This window comes from Coffea arabica, chromosome 3e (genome assembly GCF_036785885.1).
Source record: "Coffea arabica cultivar ET-39 chromosome 3e, Coffea Arabica ET-39 HiFi, whole genome shotgun sequence".
In the NCBI taxonomy this organism is placed as follows: Eukaryota; Viridiplantae; Streptophyta; class Magnoliopsida; order Gentianales; family Rubiaceae; genus Coffea; species Coffea arabica.
The window spans coordinates 10,276,098-10,291,377 of record NC_092315.1 but is presented as its reverse complement, the minus strand read 5'-3'; the positions used below and the strand labels follow the sequence as shown (position 1 = coordinate 10,291,377).

Genomic DNA, 15,280 nt, shown 5'->3' with positions numbered 1-15,280 from the left:
AGGGGGGGGGGGGGTTGCATGTCCATATCATCTCTTAACCCATCAGTATGCCAAGTATGTTTTTCTTCCTCTCATAGTACTCAACTCTTGGACGAAACCATGACAGATTCAAATGGCCCTCAAACTCAACCTCAGCCAAACCATATCCTGAAATTTACTATAATATATTAGACAGGGTTTCGTGCAAGGTGCAATAGAGGACTCTTCAACGCGATATTACAAAAATAACATAGCCAAATTAACACGAAAAATAATTTAAGAGCAACCATAATTATGCAACTAAAGTATATACGCAGATAAAGATAAGACAAGAGAGTAATTTTACTCCTTGTCTTACATTTTCTCTACCCTTGTATGCAATATTGCCCAGAAAAAAAAAAAAGACGGGACATTGGAAAGTTATTTTAAACTAGTCCTGTTGATATTTACTCCTAAGACTTGTAGGAAAATTGGTTTCCCAACTACTTAAATCGATTTTTACAGTCATACTCTAAAGTATTAAAAGTACTGCAAAATGTTACACAATCAAACAGCCTACAAATCTTCTTTGGAACTATTGAAAGTTTGACATGTTCTTCCTTGTTTCTTTTCTTTCTTAAAAATATTTAACTTGTTAAATCAACTTGGAATAAATGTAATGGATCCTAGTCACTCCAAAATCACAATTGAAAATAATACTTGGACTCAGTGACGAGCATAGGACACGAATTAATGATAATGCGAACTTTGTACCAATTACTGCAATCGACTCTTCAACACTTCACTACTCGTGGGCCTACACCACGACCATTTCATCGGCAATCTGGCAGACATTTTCCTATAAATAGAGATCAATCTATCCCAGGTCTCTCATCCTTCTCATTCAGTTTCCAATACATAAAATACCCTTTTGCAAAAATGGGTTCCAAGGCTCTTCTTTTCTTCTGCATTTCCTTGGCTATAGTTCTCATGATTACCTCACAGGTTGCTGCTAGGGAATTGGCTGAGACTTCCCAGTCAGTTGACAATTGTAAGACATTTATTCTCTAATTTAATTTCATCCTTTTATTTATTTATTTATATTTTGTTTCTGCTAACTTCTCTTAAGTTTATGTCTAACATATATTAACATAAATAGGACCATAGAATTTCACATGTCTGATTACGTAATAATATCAGTTGGACATGCATGTAAGGGGTTGAAGTATCAATAAACATAGATGAGTCCTAGTAATCTAAGTATCTAACTAAGGTGTTCATTCAAGTTTGACTTGGGATGTAGTAAAATCATGTACACAAACTAGTTGAAAATTTTAGTATTTCAAGCTGTTTGACCCCCAAATGATTTTATTTGACAAAGTCATTCCTAATCACACTAACATGCGTACATTATTTTTTCCCAATTGCAGCCAAGACTGTTGATGAGACGAAAGGCGTAGAAGAAGCCAAGTGGGGTGGAGGTTATGGTGGTGGCGGTTATGGTGGTGGCGGTTATGGTGGCGGCGGCTATGGTGGTTATGGCCATGGTGGTTATGATGGTTATGGCCATGGTGGTTATGGTGGTGGTTATGGCCATGGTGGTTATGGCCGTGGTGGTTATGGTGGTGGTTATGGCCATGGTGGTTATGGTGGTGGCTATGGCCATGGTGGTTATGGTGGCGGTGGCTATGGAGGTGGAGGAGGTTATGGTGGCGGCCACGGTGGTTATGGTGGTGGTCAAGCCGTGGAGGCTGAGCCTCAGAACTAGTAAAGCCAGTTTCTAGCTAAGCCATGAATTCTTAAACAGGCTCGCTGTGATAGTGTGCGGTTTGTAGCGTGAAGTACAAATAAGAGCTTGGTTAGTGTTTTGTAATATGCAGTCTATATACTTGCTTGCTAGATCGATGTTTCAATTGTGTGAATTTGTAATAATGTGTCTCTTCAATGAAGGCATCTGATGTGATGTCAAAATATTCTCATGCAATATGAAGTCTTTCAGTAATTTCCCACTGAAAAAGTGAGTAATGCCTTTACTATTTCAAAATAACAACTAAACCAAGGACATTTTTGAATAGTAATTTTTAATATTAGAGGGTATTTAAGTATAATTGTCAGAAATCTTGAGGGAGGTTTCTGAAATTATCCCTTTATTAATATATCACCTCACGAACTGGTTTAAACCAAACACATCCCAAATAAAACAAAATACGAAAACAAACTCTCCCGACTATTACCCTATTTCTAATGTACACTACTCATGTAGCCCTTACTGTAAAAATTTTGCCAACTGCTATATTTGACCCTTTCGACACTAAATAAGGACTCATGTGTTCCTAAACTTTCTTCCTGAAATGTATCGCTTCATATTACATTTTATTTGAGGGCATCGTCAATTATTTGCGGATTATGTACGACAACTGTGCCTTGCAATTGAACCATCTAGGTTAAGCTAGGAAAAACTTTTATGAGAACTTGACTGCAAATAGCCTACTAGTAATTAAGCCATACAATCATTTAGTAGTTAATTTATAAGCTAGCTTAAAGAATAAAGGATACAGAAAATTAGTGGTATGTTTTTAGACAATTCTTATATTTTTTATGAATTCTATATAGGTTCCCCTTGTGGACAAAAACAAATAATTTTGGCAGGAGAAAACTCCCATACAATCACTATACCAAGTCAAGTTATGCCGTCAGACTAATTCATTACAAAAATTCTTAATGTCCGCAATGGTATTCGGAAATCAAGAAGTACACAAACATGATTAAACCTTGATTTGATTTTCTTGAATGGATTGTTTCACTTAAAAGTGGGGCACAACATATCACTAAGGGCTTTTTCCTTTGGCTAGGCTGCTTCTTGTATGCCTCTCTTATTGCTTAATTTGCGGGTTAAGCAAAAAGCTAGATTATTGGGTTTCACTCTCAAATTTGATCAATTCTATCAACGGTCATCCACGTTATCTTAATCTTACATTGGGATACAATATAATGCTCCTTCATTCTATAAAGTATAGATCTTTAAACCCATCAGTATGTCAAGTATGTTTTTCTTCCTCTCATAGTACTCAACTCTTGGACGAAACCATGACAGATTCAAATGGCCCGCAAACTCAACCTCAGCCAAACCATATCCTGAAATTTACTATAATATATCAGACAGGGTTTCGTGCAAGGTGCAATAGAGGACTCTTCAACACGATATTACAGAAATAACATAGCCAAATTAACACGAAAAATAATTTAAGAGCAAGCATAATTATGCAACTAAAGTATATACACAGATAAAGATAAGACAAGAGAGTAATTTTACTTCTCGTCTTACATTTTCCCTACCCTTGTATGCAATATCGCCCAGAAAAAAAAAAGACGGGACACTGGAAAGTTATTTTAAACTAGTCCTGTTGATATTCACTCCTAAGACTTGCAGGAAAATTGGTTTCCCAACTAATTAAATCGATTTTTACAATCATACTCGAAAGTATTAAAAGTAATGCAAAATGTTACACAATCAAACAGCCTACAAATCTTCTTTGGAACTATTGAAAGTTTGGCATGTTCTTCCTTGTTTCTTTTCTTTCTTAAAAATATTTAACTTGTTAAATCAACTTGGAATAAATGTAATGGATCCTAGTCACTCCAAAATCACAATTGAAAATAATACTTGGACTCAGTGACGAGTATCGGACACGAATTGATGATAATGTGGACTTTGTACCAATTACAGCAATCGATTCTTCAACACTTCACTACTCGTGGGCCTACACCTCGACCATTTCATCGGCAATCTGGCAAACATTTTCCTATAAATAGAGATCAATCTATCAATAAACATAGATGAGTCCTAGTAATCTAAGCATCTAACTAAGGTGTTCATTCAAGTTTGACTTGGGATGTAGTAAAAATCATGTACACAAACTAGTTGAAAATTTTAGTATTTCAAGTTGTTTGACCCCCAAATGATTTTATTTGACAAAGTCATTCCTAATCACACTAATATGCGTACATTATTTTTTCCCAATTGCAGCCAAGACTGTTGATGAGACGAAAGGCGTAGAAGAAGCCAAGTACGGTGGAGGTTATGGTGGTGGCGGCTATGGAGGCGGCTATGGTGGTTATAGTGGCGGCGGCCATAGTGGTGGCTATGGCCATGGTGGTTATGGTGGTGGCGGTGGCTTTGGAGGTGGAGGAGGTTATGGTGGCAGCCACGGTGGTTATGGTGATGGTTACGCATATCCCGGTCAAGCCGTGGAGGCTGGGCCTCAGAACTAGTAAAGCCAGTTTCTAGCTAAGCCATGAATGCTTAAACAGGCTCGCTGTGATAGTATGTGGATTTTAGCGTGAAGTACAAATAAGAGCTTGGTTAGTTTTTTGTAATATGCAGTCTATGTACTTGCTTGCCAGTTCAACGTTTCAATTGTGTGAATGTGTAATAATGTGTCCTTCCATGAGGGCTTGTGATGTGATGTCAAAATATTCTCATGCAATATAAAGTCTTTCAGTAATTTCCCACTGAAAGAGTGAGTAATGCTATTACTATTTCTGAATAACAACAAAATAAAGGATTTTTTTGGTTGGTTTATCTATTACAAAAATATCAAAAATTAACATAAATCTAACTTCTAGAGTTGAAGACATCTATGAATCATTGAGAGCGTTCTAATATAAATCACTCTTTCAAATCTGATACGAACTGTTATCTTTTTTTTTTTTCAATCCAGAAAGGCAAGTTTATGAATGGGATAATTTGAGAAACCTCCTCAAAGTTTTTAATAATTACACTTAAATACCCTCTAATATTAAAAATTACACTCCCCTTCCCTTGAATGACATATTTGATAACAATTGGGATAATTTCAGATACCTCCCTTGAGGTTTCTGACAGTCTCACTCTCCTCCCTTGTGGTTTCAAAAATATCACAAACCTCCCCTGTCAGAATTTAGGTCCCATTTCTTACATCATCTTGGCCAAAAAGACTTAAATGCCCTCACAAAATAGCTAATATTTCGTGATTATCAGGACAAATACATTCTAATTCACGTAATTATTTTTTTCTACGCTATATTTAATCTCGCTTTTACATGTATACATAGTCAAATAACTAACACGTAACGTGATGTACATTTTTTTAACACCTAACCATTCCAATTTATACATACCATTACACTACCTTTTATAGATATACACAGTCAAGTAATTAACATCTAACATAATGTATATATTTGTAAACTGATTGTATCTCATAAATCATCCCGTGTAAGGTGTTTATAAGCAAATTAGTATTAGTCATATAGATAAAATTATATACCTACTGCAGCTTGTAAGGAGATGCACAAGTAGGTCAAAGCACCAATAACCATTCCAAATGTATACATACAATTGCACTATGCATATTGCTGCGATGACCAATTGCAATATGCATGTGAACAAATAACTGCATGTTCAATAATTTCTATGCTTCGTACTTGGTTAATGCGCAAATTAGGCAGTTTATTTGTTAATATTTTCCCCTTTATTTTGACCAAATGTTGTGATAATTTGCTAGATTCTACTTATATTTGAATTTTTGTGTGATTTCTAGGAACTTCAAGTCAATTGAGGCAGAAAAGGAGAAATTGAAGCCTAATTGAGGAAATTCCATTAAGAAAATCTTGATACAAGTTTCTTAGTTGATACTTGAAAACCGCTACATCAGGGATGATGGGGTGTTGATGATTGTTACTGCATCAAGTTAGCAAGCGTTTTGGGCTTTTGCTTTTGGTTAGTTTAAAGCAAAGAACAGTACAACTGATGCAGTAGAAAGCCCGCATCCCATTGAGCTTCAATTGCACACGAGGCCCATTTTTGGAAAAAAAAAGAAAGAAACGCTAAAGAAGCCCTGGGGGGACGCGAGGTAAAAAAAGACCTCTGGTTCAACTGAAGAGGATTAGAAAAAAGAAAAGAGAAAAAAGAAAAAAAGGAGAAAACGGCAGGGGAGAAGACTCTGAAAATCAACGCAGGCCATTCTGTTCCGTTCCGTTTTTCCTTCCTTTTCCCAATTTATTTTCCTTTTTCAATTAAGAACTCGAGTAGTACTTTTGGCTGCAATTCAACTATGAGGAGTGGCTAATTTCTTCATCTAGTCAGAGGTTAAATCGAAGCTTTGGTTCGACAAAACTGTGAGATCGAATTGATTTGCCTACGTTCTTTAATTTGCAAGTATTTATATATTTCCTGTTCACTTATGCATATGATTATTTCTTGCAATTAAATACTTGATCGCTGTTTAATTGTGTGAGTAATTAACAGCCATCTAAGAGTGCTCAATCCGTAATTGTTGGGTAATTTTAGTGCATGTGGCGAGTGACATGATTCAATTGTAGTAGAAACTTTCGAATTGTTGTTGCGGAAATATATGATATAGCCTAAATAAACCGAGCGTGTGTGTTTGTTGGTTATAATTGGTGGCCAGTCTAATGATTAATGCTATCAATAGGTTAAATCCTAAGAGCGTGTTTAGGACTGTTTAATTGGCTAGGGCAATAACCACAGATCTTGTTGTGGTTATCGAATCAGGAAGGTTAGGCAGGTTGTCAGAGCTTGTTGACAACCATAACCAGTTTATTTGTAAATGAAAGATTTTATCTCTGCATCTGTGATCAATGATTCGAACCATTAGTGGAGATTATATGTTTGACTAGAGATTTTCCTTTCGTTAATTTACTTTATATTTATTGTTATTTATTTTATCTGTGATCGTCTTATTTTTAATTTGAGCAATTAAATTAGGTAGTTTCATATCAATCCCCCCATTTTTATTTAATGTTACATTCATTCAAAATAAATTCCCAAGTCCCTGTGGATTCGACCCTACTCACTGCTATATTCGAATTTTATCTTTCATGTAATTAAGATACTTTGGTATATCGGATCAAGCAAATTCTGGCACCAGGGTGAAGCTAGTAACCCATTGCACAGCCTAAGTCCTTGCTCCAGTACCATAGTGGACTTAATTCGTGACTTAAGAGTAGGAATTTTATTTTTGCTGGTTTGATTCCCACCAAATTTTGGCGCCGTTACCGGGGACTTGGTGTCAAAATAAATTTATTTTCTTTGAATTTTATTTTCTTTGTTTATTTTTTATTTTTATTTTTATTTTTATTGTTACTGGTTTATGCTTAGATCTTCTCGTACAGGTGAACTACAATATAATCCTGAGATAGAGAAGACTGCTCGTGCATTGAGAAAAGCAACAAGAGAACGAGCAGAGGCATCCTTCTCATCTACTGGACATAATTCAGTAGTAGATTTTGTGGATTCATTTAGTGAGACGGAAGAGATAAATAGCACCATGGCTAATGAACGGACATTGAGAGAATTGGCTGCACCAGATTTAAATCAACAGCCTCTATGCATTACTTATCCTACATTAGAGGTTGCATTTGAGTTAAAATCTGGACTAATCCATTTACTTCCTTCTTTTCATGGCTTACCAGGTGAAGATCCCCACAAGCATCTCAAAGAATTCCATGTGGTTTGCTCGACAATGAAACCCCAGGGAGTCATAGAGGAGCAAATTAAATTAAGAGCCTTTCCATTTTCCTTAGCCGATAAAGCTAAGGATTGGCTCTATTATCTGCCCTCTGGGTCAATATCCACATGGACAGACATGAAGAAGCATTTCCTAGAAAAATTCTTTCCTGCATCCCGAGCTGCAAGCATTAGGAAAGACATCTGTGGAATTCGACAATTCAATGGAGAGACTCTACATGAATATTGGGAAAGATTCAAGCAACTATGTGCTAGTTGTCCTCATCATCAAATTCCTGACCAACTCCTCATCCAGTATTTTTATGAGGGTCTGTCCCAAACTGACAGAAGAATTATTGATGCTGCCAGTGGGGGCTCCTTAGTGAATAAAACACCCACGGAGGCAAGAAGTTTGATATCGAGTATGGCTGCAAATGCTCAACAATTTGGAGACAGGCAGGATAACACAACTCGTAGAGTCAATGAGGTAAGTAATTCTTCAATAGAACAAAGATTAGATTGTCTAACTTCTTTGGTTGAAAAGTTAGCTATAGGACAAATGCAGCAGTTGAAAACATGTGGAATCTGCTATGGTTCGAGTCATCCAACAGATATGTGCCCCACACTCCAAGATGATTCGACTGAGCAGGCTAATGTAGTTGGATTTTCGGGACCACCTCAGAGGCGGTATGATCCCTATGCAAACACCTATAATCCAGGATGGAGGGATCATCCTAATTTTAGTTATGCAGCAAGGCCACCAGGATTTCCACAACAGCCACAATATCAACCTAGACCTCAACTTTCACAGCAACAACCTGCTCCTAAATCAGGTATGTCACTTGAGGATATTGTGAAATCTTTGGCTACTAACACTCAATTATTTCAACAGGAGACGAAAACTAGCATTCATAATTTGGAGAATCAAATGAGCCAGTTAGCTTCCACAGTCAATAGATTGGAGTCCCAATTATCTGGAAAGCTACCCTCACAGACAATTGTCAACCCCAAGCAAAATGCCAGTGCCATCACATTAAGAAGTGGCAAAAAGTTGCCTGAGCCGAGCAAGAGAATTTCTGAACAAGCAATCGAGGAAGAGCTCGAAAAAGAGGGGAATGTGTCTCAACCTAGGGCCTTGGAACAACCAGATTTTGGAGAAAAATCAACACAAGTGGTTACACCTCCGCCTCCATTTCCTAGTCGACTGGCAAAGTCCAAAAAGCAAGAGCAAGAATAGGAGATTTTGGACACTTTTCGAAAAGTTGAGGTAAATATCCCTCTTTTAGATGCAATTAAGCAAATTCCTAGATATGCTAAATTTTTGAAGGAGTTATGCACTGGTAAGAAAAAGTTGAAAGGAAACGAGAAAGTGCATATGGGAGAAAATGTCTCGGCAGTTCTGCAGAAAAAATTGCCTCCTAAATGCAAGGACCCGGGTATGTTTACTGTCCCTTGCAAAATAGGCAATATTAAAATTGAAAAAGCTATGTTGGATTTGGGTGTTTCGATAAATGTTATGCCTCGTTCTATTTATAATTTAATGAACGTTGGGCCTTTAAAAGAGACGGGCGTAATAATTCAACTGGCTGATCGATCAAATGCCTATCCTGATGGAGTTTCGGAGGATATTTTAGTGCAAATTGATAATTTGATTTTTCCTGCAGATTTTTATGTGCTTGATATGGAGGATGATAATTCTAATTCATCTCCAATACTGTTAGGGAGACCATTTTTGAAAACTGCTAGAACAAAAATTGATGTTTTCACTGGCACATTGACTATGGAATTTGATGGTGGTGTTATTAAATTTAGCATTTATGATGCCATGAAATATCCTGGTGAATCTCATTCAGTTTTTGTTATAGATGTAATTGATTCTTTGGCGCAGCAAAATTTTGAATTTAATAATGACGATGCGTTGAAGGTTGCTATTTCTACTGGTCTCTATCAGGAAAATTTGCAAAAGATAAAAGGGAAGTTTGTTTTTCCTTTTGAATTGCAGGAAGTTATTTTTGAATTGAATTCTCTTTGTCCAGAATTTTCCAATGTGTCTTACTTGGAATTACCTTTGTCTCATTCACAGCTTTTGCCATCTATTGTGCAAGCCCCGAAGGTGGAATTAAAGCAGTTACCGGATAATTTAAAGTATGCATTCTTGGGAGATGGAGATACACTCGCAGTAATAATTTCCAGTAAATTGACTGCTTTAGAGGAAGAAAAATTAATTCGGGTGTTGAAGGACCACAAGGAGGCAATAGGATGGACAGTAACTGACATAAAAGGATTAAGTCCAGCCACTTGCATGCATCGCATCTTGTTAGAAGATGGTGCTAAGCCTTCGAGAGAGGCTCAAAGGAGATTGAACCCACCAATGATGGAGGTAGTGAAGAAAGAAGTTTTAAAACTTCTTGACACAGGTATAATCTATCCCATTTCGGATAGTAAGTGGGTAAGTCCTGTTCAAGTAGTTCCTAAAAAGACAGGAATTACTGTTATTGAAAATCCTAAAAGTGAGTTAGTGCCCACTCGAGTTCAAAATGGATGGAGAGTTTGTACCGATTTTAGAAAATTAAATGCATTAACTCGTAAAGATCATTTTCCATTGCCTTTTATTGATCAGATGTTGGAAAGGTTGGCAGGAAAATCTCATTATTACTGTCTTGATGGTTTTTCAGGTTTTCTACAAATTCCAGTGGCGCCTGAAGATCAAGAGAAAATCACATTTACTTGCCCTTTTGGTACATTTGCCTATAGACGAATGCCTTTTGGTCTTTGTAATGCGCCTGCTACATTCCAAAGATGTATGGTTAGTATATTTTCTGATTATGTGGAGAATATCATAGAAGTGTTTATGGATGATTTTACTGTCTATGGTAATTCTTTTGATGAATGTTTAATTAACCTCACAAAAATTCTTAAAAGGTGCATTGAGACTAATCTTGTCTTAAATTATGAGAAATGCCATTTTATGGTAGACCAAGGCATAATTTTAGGCCATGTGGTATCTGCTAAAGGAATTGAGGTAGATAAGGCTAAGGTAGAAATTATCAAATGTTTACCTTACCCCGCAAGTGTGCGGGAAGTTCGCTCTTTTCTTGGCCATGCAGGTTTTTATAAGCGTTTCATCAAAGATTTTTCACAGATATCCCATCCTCTATGCAAATTACTTCAAAAGGATGTGGTATTTCATTTTGATGATAATTGCAAGAGTGCATTTGACACGCTCAAGGGATCATTGACTTCAGCACCAGTGGTTCGACCACCAAACTGGAGTCTTCCTTTCGAGATAATGTGTGATGCCAGCAATTTTGCTGTTGGTGCAGTACTCGGCCAGAAAGAGGGCAGAGCTTCTTATCTCATTTATTATGCCTCGAGGACCTTGGATGGTGCCCAATGCAATTATTCGACTACGGAAAATGAGTTTTTAGCTATTGTTTTTGCTTTAGAAAAATTCCGTTCTTATTTACTTGGCACTAAAGTCATTATTTATTCTGACCATGCAGCTTTGAAATATTTGCTCAACAAGAAAGAGGCCAAACCACGACTTATAAGGTGGATTCTCCTACTCCAAGAATTTGATCTGGAAATTAAAGACAAAAGGGGTGCTGAAAATATGGTTGCTGATCACCTCAGTCGTTTGATCAATAGTGAAGGACCTACTCCCTTGAAGAATAATTTTCCAGATGAGCATCTTTTTGTAGTTCAAAAGACAACTCCCTGGTATGCTGATTTAGCGAATTATCTTGTTACTAGAACGCTACCTAATGATTTGTCTAGAGCTCAAAAGGAAAAAATTAAAAGTGATGTTAAATATTATGTGTGGGATGAACCATACTTGTGGAAATATTGTTCTGACCAAATTATTCGCAGGTGTGTGTCTGAAGAAGAGGTTCCATCAATTTTATCTTTTTGTCACTCATATGCGTGTGGTGGACATTTTGGCCCTAAGCGAACTGCAAGAAAGGTTTTAGAGTGTGGTTTATTTTGGCCAACTTTGTTTAGTGATGCATACTTATTTTGTAAATCATGTGCAAATTGTCAAAAGACAGGTAATTTAAGCCATAGAGATCAAATGCCTCTCACTCCTATACTGGTTTGTGAAATTTTCGATGTATGGGGTATAGATTTTATGGGTCCATTTCCTTCCTCTTTTGGTAATATGTATATATTACTTGCAGTTGATTATGTCTCAAAGTGGATAGAGGCTAAGGCAACTAGGACTGACAATGCTAAGGTTGTAGTTGATTTTATTAAATCTCATATTTTTGTCAGGTATGGCACGCCAAGAGCAATTATCAGTTACCGAGGGACACACTTCTGCAATCGAGCAATGGAAGCATTGTTGAAGAAATATGGCGTTACTCACCGGGTTTCTACGTCCTATCATCCGCAGACTAGTGGTCAAGCAGAAATCTCCAATAAAGAAATCAAGTCGATACTTGAAAAGACGGTGAATCCCAATAGAAAGGATTGGAGTTTGCGCTTAGATGATGCACTTTGGGCTTACCGTACAGCTTTTAAGACCCCCATAGGTATGTCTCCTTACCGATTAATTTTTGGCAAACCTTGTCATCTACCTGTGGAATTGGAACATAGGGCATATTAGGCAGTTAAAAATTACAATATGCGGATGGATGAAGCTGGAGAACACAGGAAGTTGCAATTGCAAGAGTTGGAGGAAATCCGAAATGATGCATATGAGAGTTCTAGCATTTATAAGGAAAAGACAAAAGCATTTCATGATAAAGCAATTTCGAGGAAAATTTTTTGTATTGGTCAAAAAGTACTTCTTTTTCACTCTAGACTTAAACTTTTTCCTGGTAAATTGCATTCTCGTTGGATTGGACCTTTTATTGTGACTAATGTGTTTCCTCATGGTGCAGTAGAAATTCAAAGTCTTCACACTGACAAGATTTTTAAGGTTAATGGTCATCGTCTCAAACCTTTTTATGAAGGATTTGAAGTTAATAATGTTGAGGAGGTGACCCTTGCAGTGCCTGAACTCTCTGATTGAAGCATTATTTTGTCTAGCCAAAGACATTAAAGAAAGGCGCTGCGTGGGAGGCAACCCAAGAGTTATTGTTTTTAGTGGTTTGATTGTGTTTGTTGATTTGTTAAAAGTGATTTACGTGATATAATTTCTTTGTGATAGGTAGGATCAAATAAAGCAGCAGCTGTTGGTCCTCGCCGAGATCAGCAGCGAACCTTCAACCATCAGCAGAATCTCCGAGCAGTCGGTCCTCGTACGGAGCAGAGCCAACAGATGGATCGACGTTTGTCCCGCATGGGTCAGAACCTGGCAGCTTATTTCGAGCACGTTCGTTTCCAACCTCCTTTTCCACCGGAAACTTAGTATTTCTTCAGGGGAGTATTTCTTTCTTTCTACATTTTATTTTTATTTTTATTTTTTCCTTGAGGACAAGGCAATGTTTAGGTGTGGGGGAGGGAGATCATGTTGATTTTTAATTTCTAGTTTGGTTTTTTGTTTCAAAAAAAAATGAAAATGAGAAAAAATTTTAAGTATTTTTGGTCAGTTTTTGAGTTAATTCGTCTAGTTTCTGATTTTTCAAGACTTTTTGAGATTCGTATTGATTCAGTCAAGATGCAAGTGTGAATGGTATTCTATTGCTAGTGCAAGTAATGTGTTTTCTTGACTATTGATTCAAATGAAGGGTGTTTAAAAATTTGACATATTTTCATTTTTTTTGTGAGCTTTTGGGCCTAATGAGCATTACATTTATAATTGCTCTATTTGCTTTGAATGAGTGATATCACACATGATTTGATATTCTAGAACTTGCTTTGTTATGCATGTCGAGACCACGTTTGAATTTGAGGCATTAATATGAGAAGGGCAATTAGGTTTAACCTCTTTTGACTTTCTAAAAGCCTACCTTGATCATATTTCACGTAGTTAACCAATCTGAGCCTTGACTGTTTCTTTGTCTGATACCCAAATTTGCATCCTAAGCCTTTATATTTGAACTTTATTATTGAACCTTGAGTCAAAAGGATGCCTGAGTTTTATTGCGTGAAAATTATCAAGTATTACTACAAGGATTTGGCAGTTGTGTTTATCTTTCAAGTTTAGTTATGTTTTGCTGCACAAAAAAAAAAACAAAAAAAAAGACCAAAAAAAAAACAAAAAAAATATGGAAGTGTCCTTGTAGCAGTGTTGAGAAAGTTGGGTTGATGCCTGTGTGAAGGTTATTATGTAGAGTTGGCTTCGATTGTTGATGTGCCTTGGAGTTAGGGGATTGAAAAAAAAAAGGGCGATTCATTTCATGCAATGAGCTATTGGTATTTCTTTTGACATTATTAGCCTAAAGGTCCATTTTGTCTAACATTTAACCCAAGCCCCATTACATCCTTAATAAAAGACCCTTTGATTTTTGTATCAAGTTCATTAAAGTGGTGGAGATTTGATATATTAGCAAGCATATGGTAAAATCATTCTATGTTGTTGACTTGAGTGATATAAACATCCTTTCCATATTTTGAGTGGTTGAGTGTATACACTGCTATCCATGTGAGGTTTGTCAAGTTTTTAACATCCTCATTTTGGTGAAATTGTTGAGAAGATGTGACACTTGTGCAAGTTTATGGAGCTATTCAAGTATTTGTGATCTTGACTGTGATTTTTGGGTAGTGAATGCTTGAGGGCAAGCATTGTCTTGGTGTGGGGGAATTTTTTAATGCGCAAATTAGGCAGTTTATTTGTTAATATTTTCCCCTTTATTTTGACCAAATGTTGTGATAATTTGCTAGATTCTACTTATATTTGAATTTTTGTGTGATTGCTAGGAACTTCAAGTCAATTGAGGCAGAAAAGGAGAAATTGAAGCCTAATTGAGGAAATTCCATTAAGAAAATCTTGATACAAGTTTCTTAGTTGATACTTGAAAACCGCTACATCAGGGATGATGGGGTGTTGATGATTGTTACTGCATCAAGTTAGCAAGCGTTTTGGGCTTTTGCTTTTGGTTAGTTTAAAGCAAAGAACAGTACAACTGATGCAGTAGAAAGCCCGCATCCCATTGAGCTTCAATTGCACACGAGGCCCATTTTTGGAAAAAAAAAGAAAGAAACGCTAAAGAAGCCCTGGGGGGACGCGAGGTAAAAAAAGACCTCTGGTTCAACTGAAGAGGATTAGAAAAAAGAAAAGAGAAACAAGAAAAAAAGGAGAAAACGGCAGGGGAGAAGACTCTGAAAATCAACGCAGGCCATTCTGTTCCGTTCCGTTTTTCCTTCCTTTTCCCAATTTATTTTCCTTTTTCAATTAAGAACTCGAGTAGTACTTTTGGCTGCAATTCAACTATGAGGAGTGGCTAATTTCTTCATCTAGTCAGAGGTTAAATCGAAGCTTTGGTTCGACAAAACTGTGAGATCGAATTGATTTGCCTACGTTCTTTAATTTGCAAGTATTTATATATTTCCTGTTCACTTATGCATATGATTATTTCTTGCAATTAAATACTTGATCGCTGTTTAATTGTGTGAGTAATTAACAGCCATCTAAGAGTGCTCAATCCGTAATTGTTGGGTAATTTTAGTGCATGTGGCGAGTGACATGATTCAATTGTAGTAGAAACTTTCGAATTGTTGTTGCGGAAATATATGATATAGCCTAAATAAACCGAGCGTGTGTGTTTGTTGGTTATAATTGGTGGCCAGTCTAATGATTAATGCTGTCAATAGGTTAAATCCTAAGAGCGTGTTTAGGACTGTTTAATTGGCTAGGGCAATAACCACAGATCTTGTTGTGGTTATCGAATCAGGAAGGTTAGGCAGGTTGTCAGAGCTTGTTGACAA

At 36.7% G+C, this 15,280-nt stretch overlaps 2 protein-coding genes and 1 long non-coding RNA gene across 3 annotated transcripts; all 3 read left to right on the top strand.

Annotated features, from left to right (window-relative positions):
* Positions 1 to 846: 846 nt before the first annotated feature.
* Positions 847 to 1,942, top strand: LOC113736692 (uncharacterized). The gene is made up of 2 exons (XM_027263766.2): positions 847 to 1,009; positions 1,389 to 1,942. Exons 1-2 carry the CDS (start codon positions 898 to 900, stop codon positions 1,724 to 1,726), a joined length of 450 nt encoding a protein of 149 aa, XP_027119567.1. The 5' UTR covers positions 847 to 897; the 3' UTR covers positions 1,727 to 1,942.
* Positions 1,943 to 3,334: 1,392 nt separating this feature from the next.
* On the top strand, positions 3,335 to 4,494 carry LOC140038646 (uncharacterized). Its single transcript, XR_011842222.1, has 2 exons — positions 3,335 to 3,867; positions 3,986 to 4,494. It is a non-coding gene; the product is annotated as an uncharacterized lncRNA (long non-coding RNA).
* A 4,349-nt stretch (positions 4,495 to 8,843) lies between these two features.
* On the top strand, positions 8,844 to 12,821 carry LOC140038365 (uncharacterized). Its single transcript, XM_072083702.1, has 4 exons — positions 8,844 to 11,338; positions 11,741 to 12,000; positions 12,352 to 12,449; positions 12,621 to 12,821. Exons 1-4 carry the CDS (start codon positions 8,844 to 8,846, stop codon positions 12,819 to 12,821), a joined length of 3,054 nt encoding a protein of 1,017 aa, XP_071939803.1.
* The last annotated feature ends 2,459 nt before the right edge of the window (positions 12,822 to 15,280 follow it).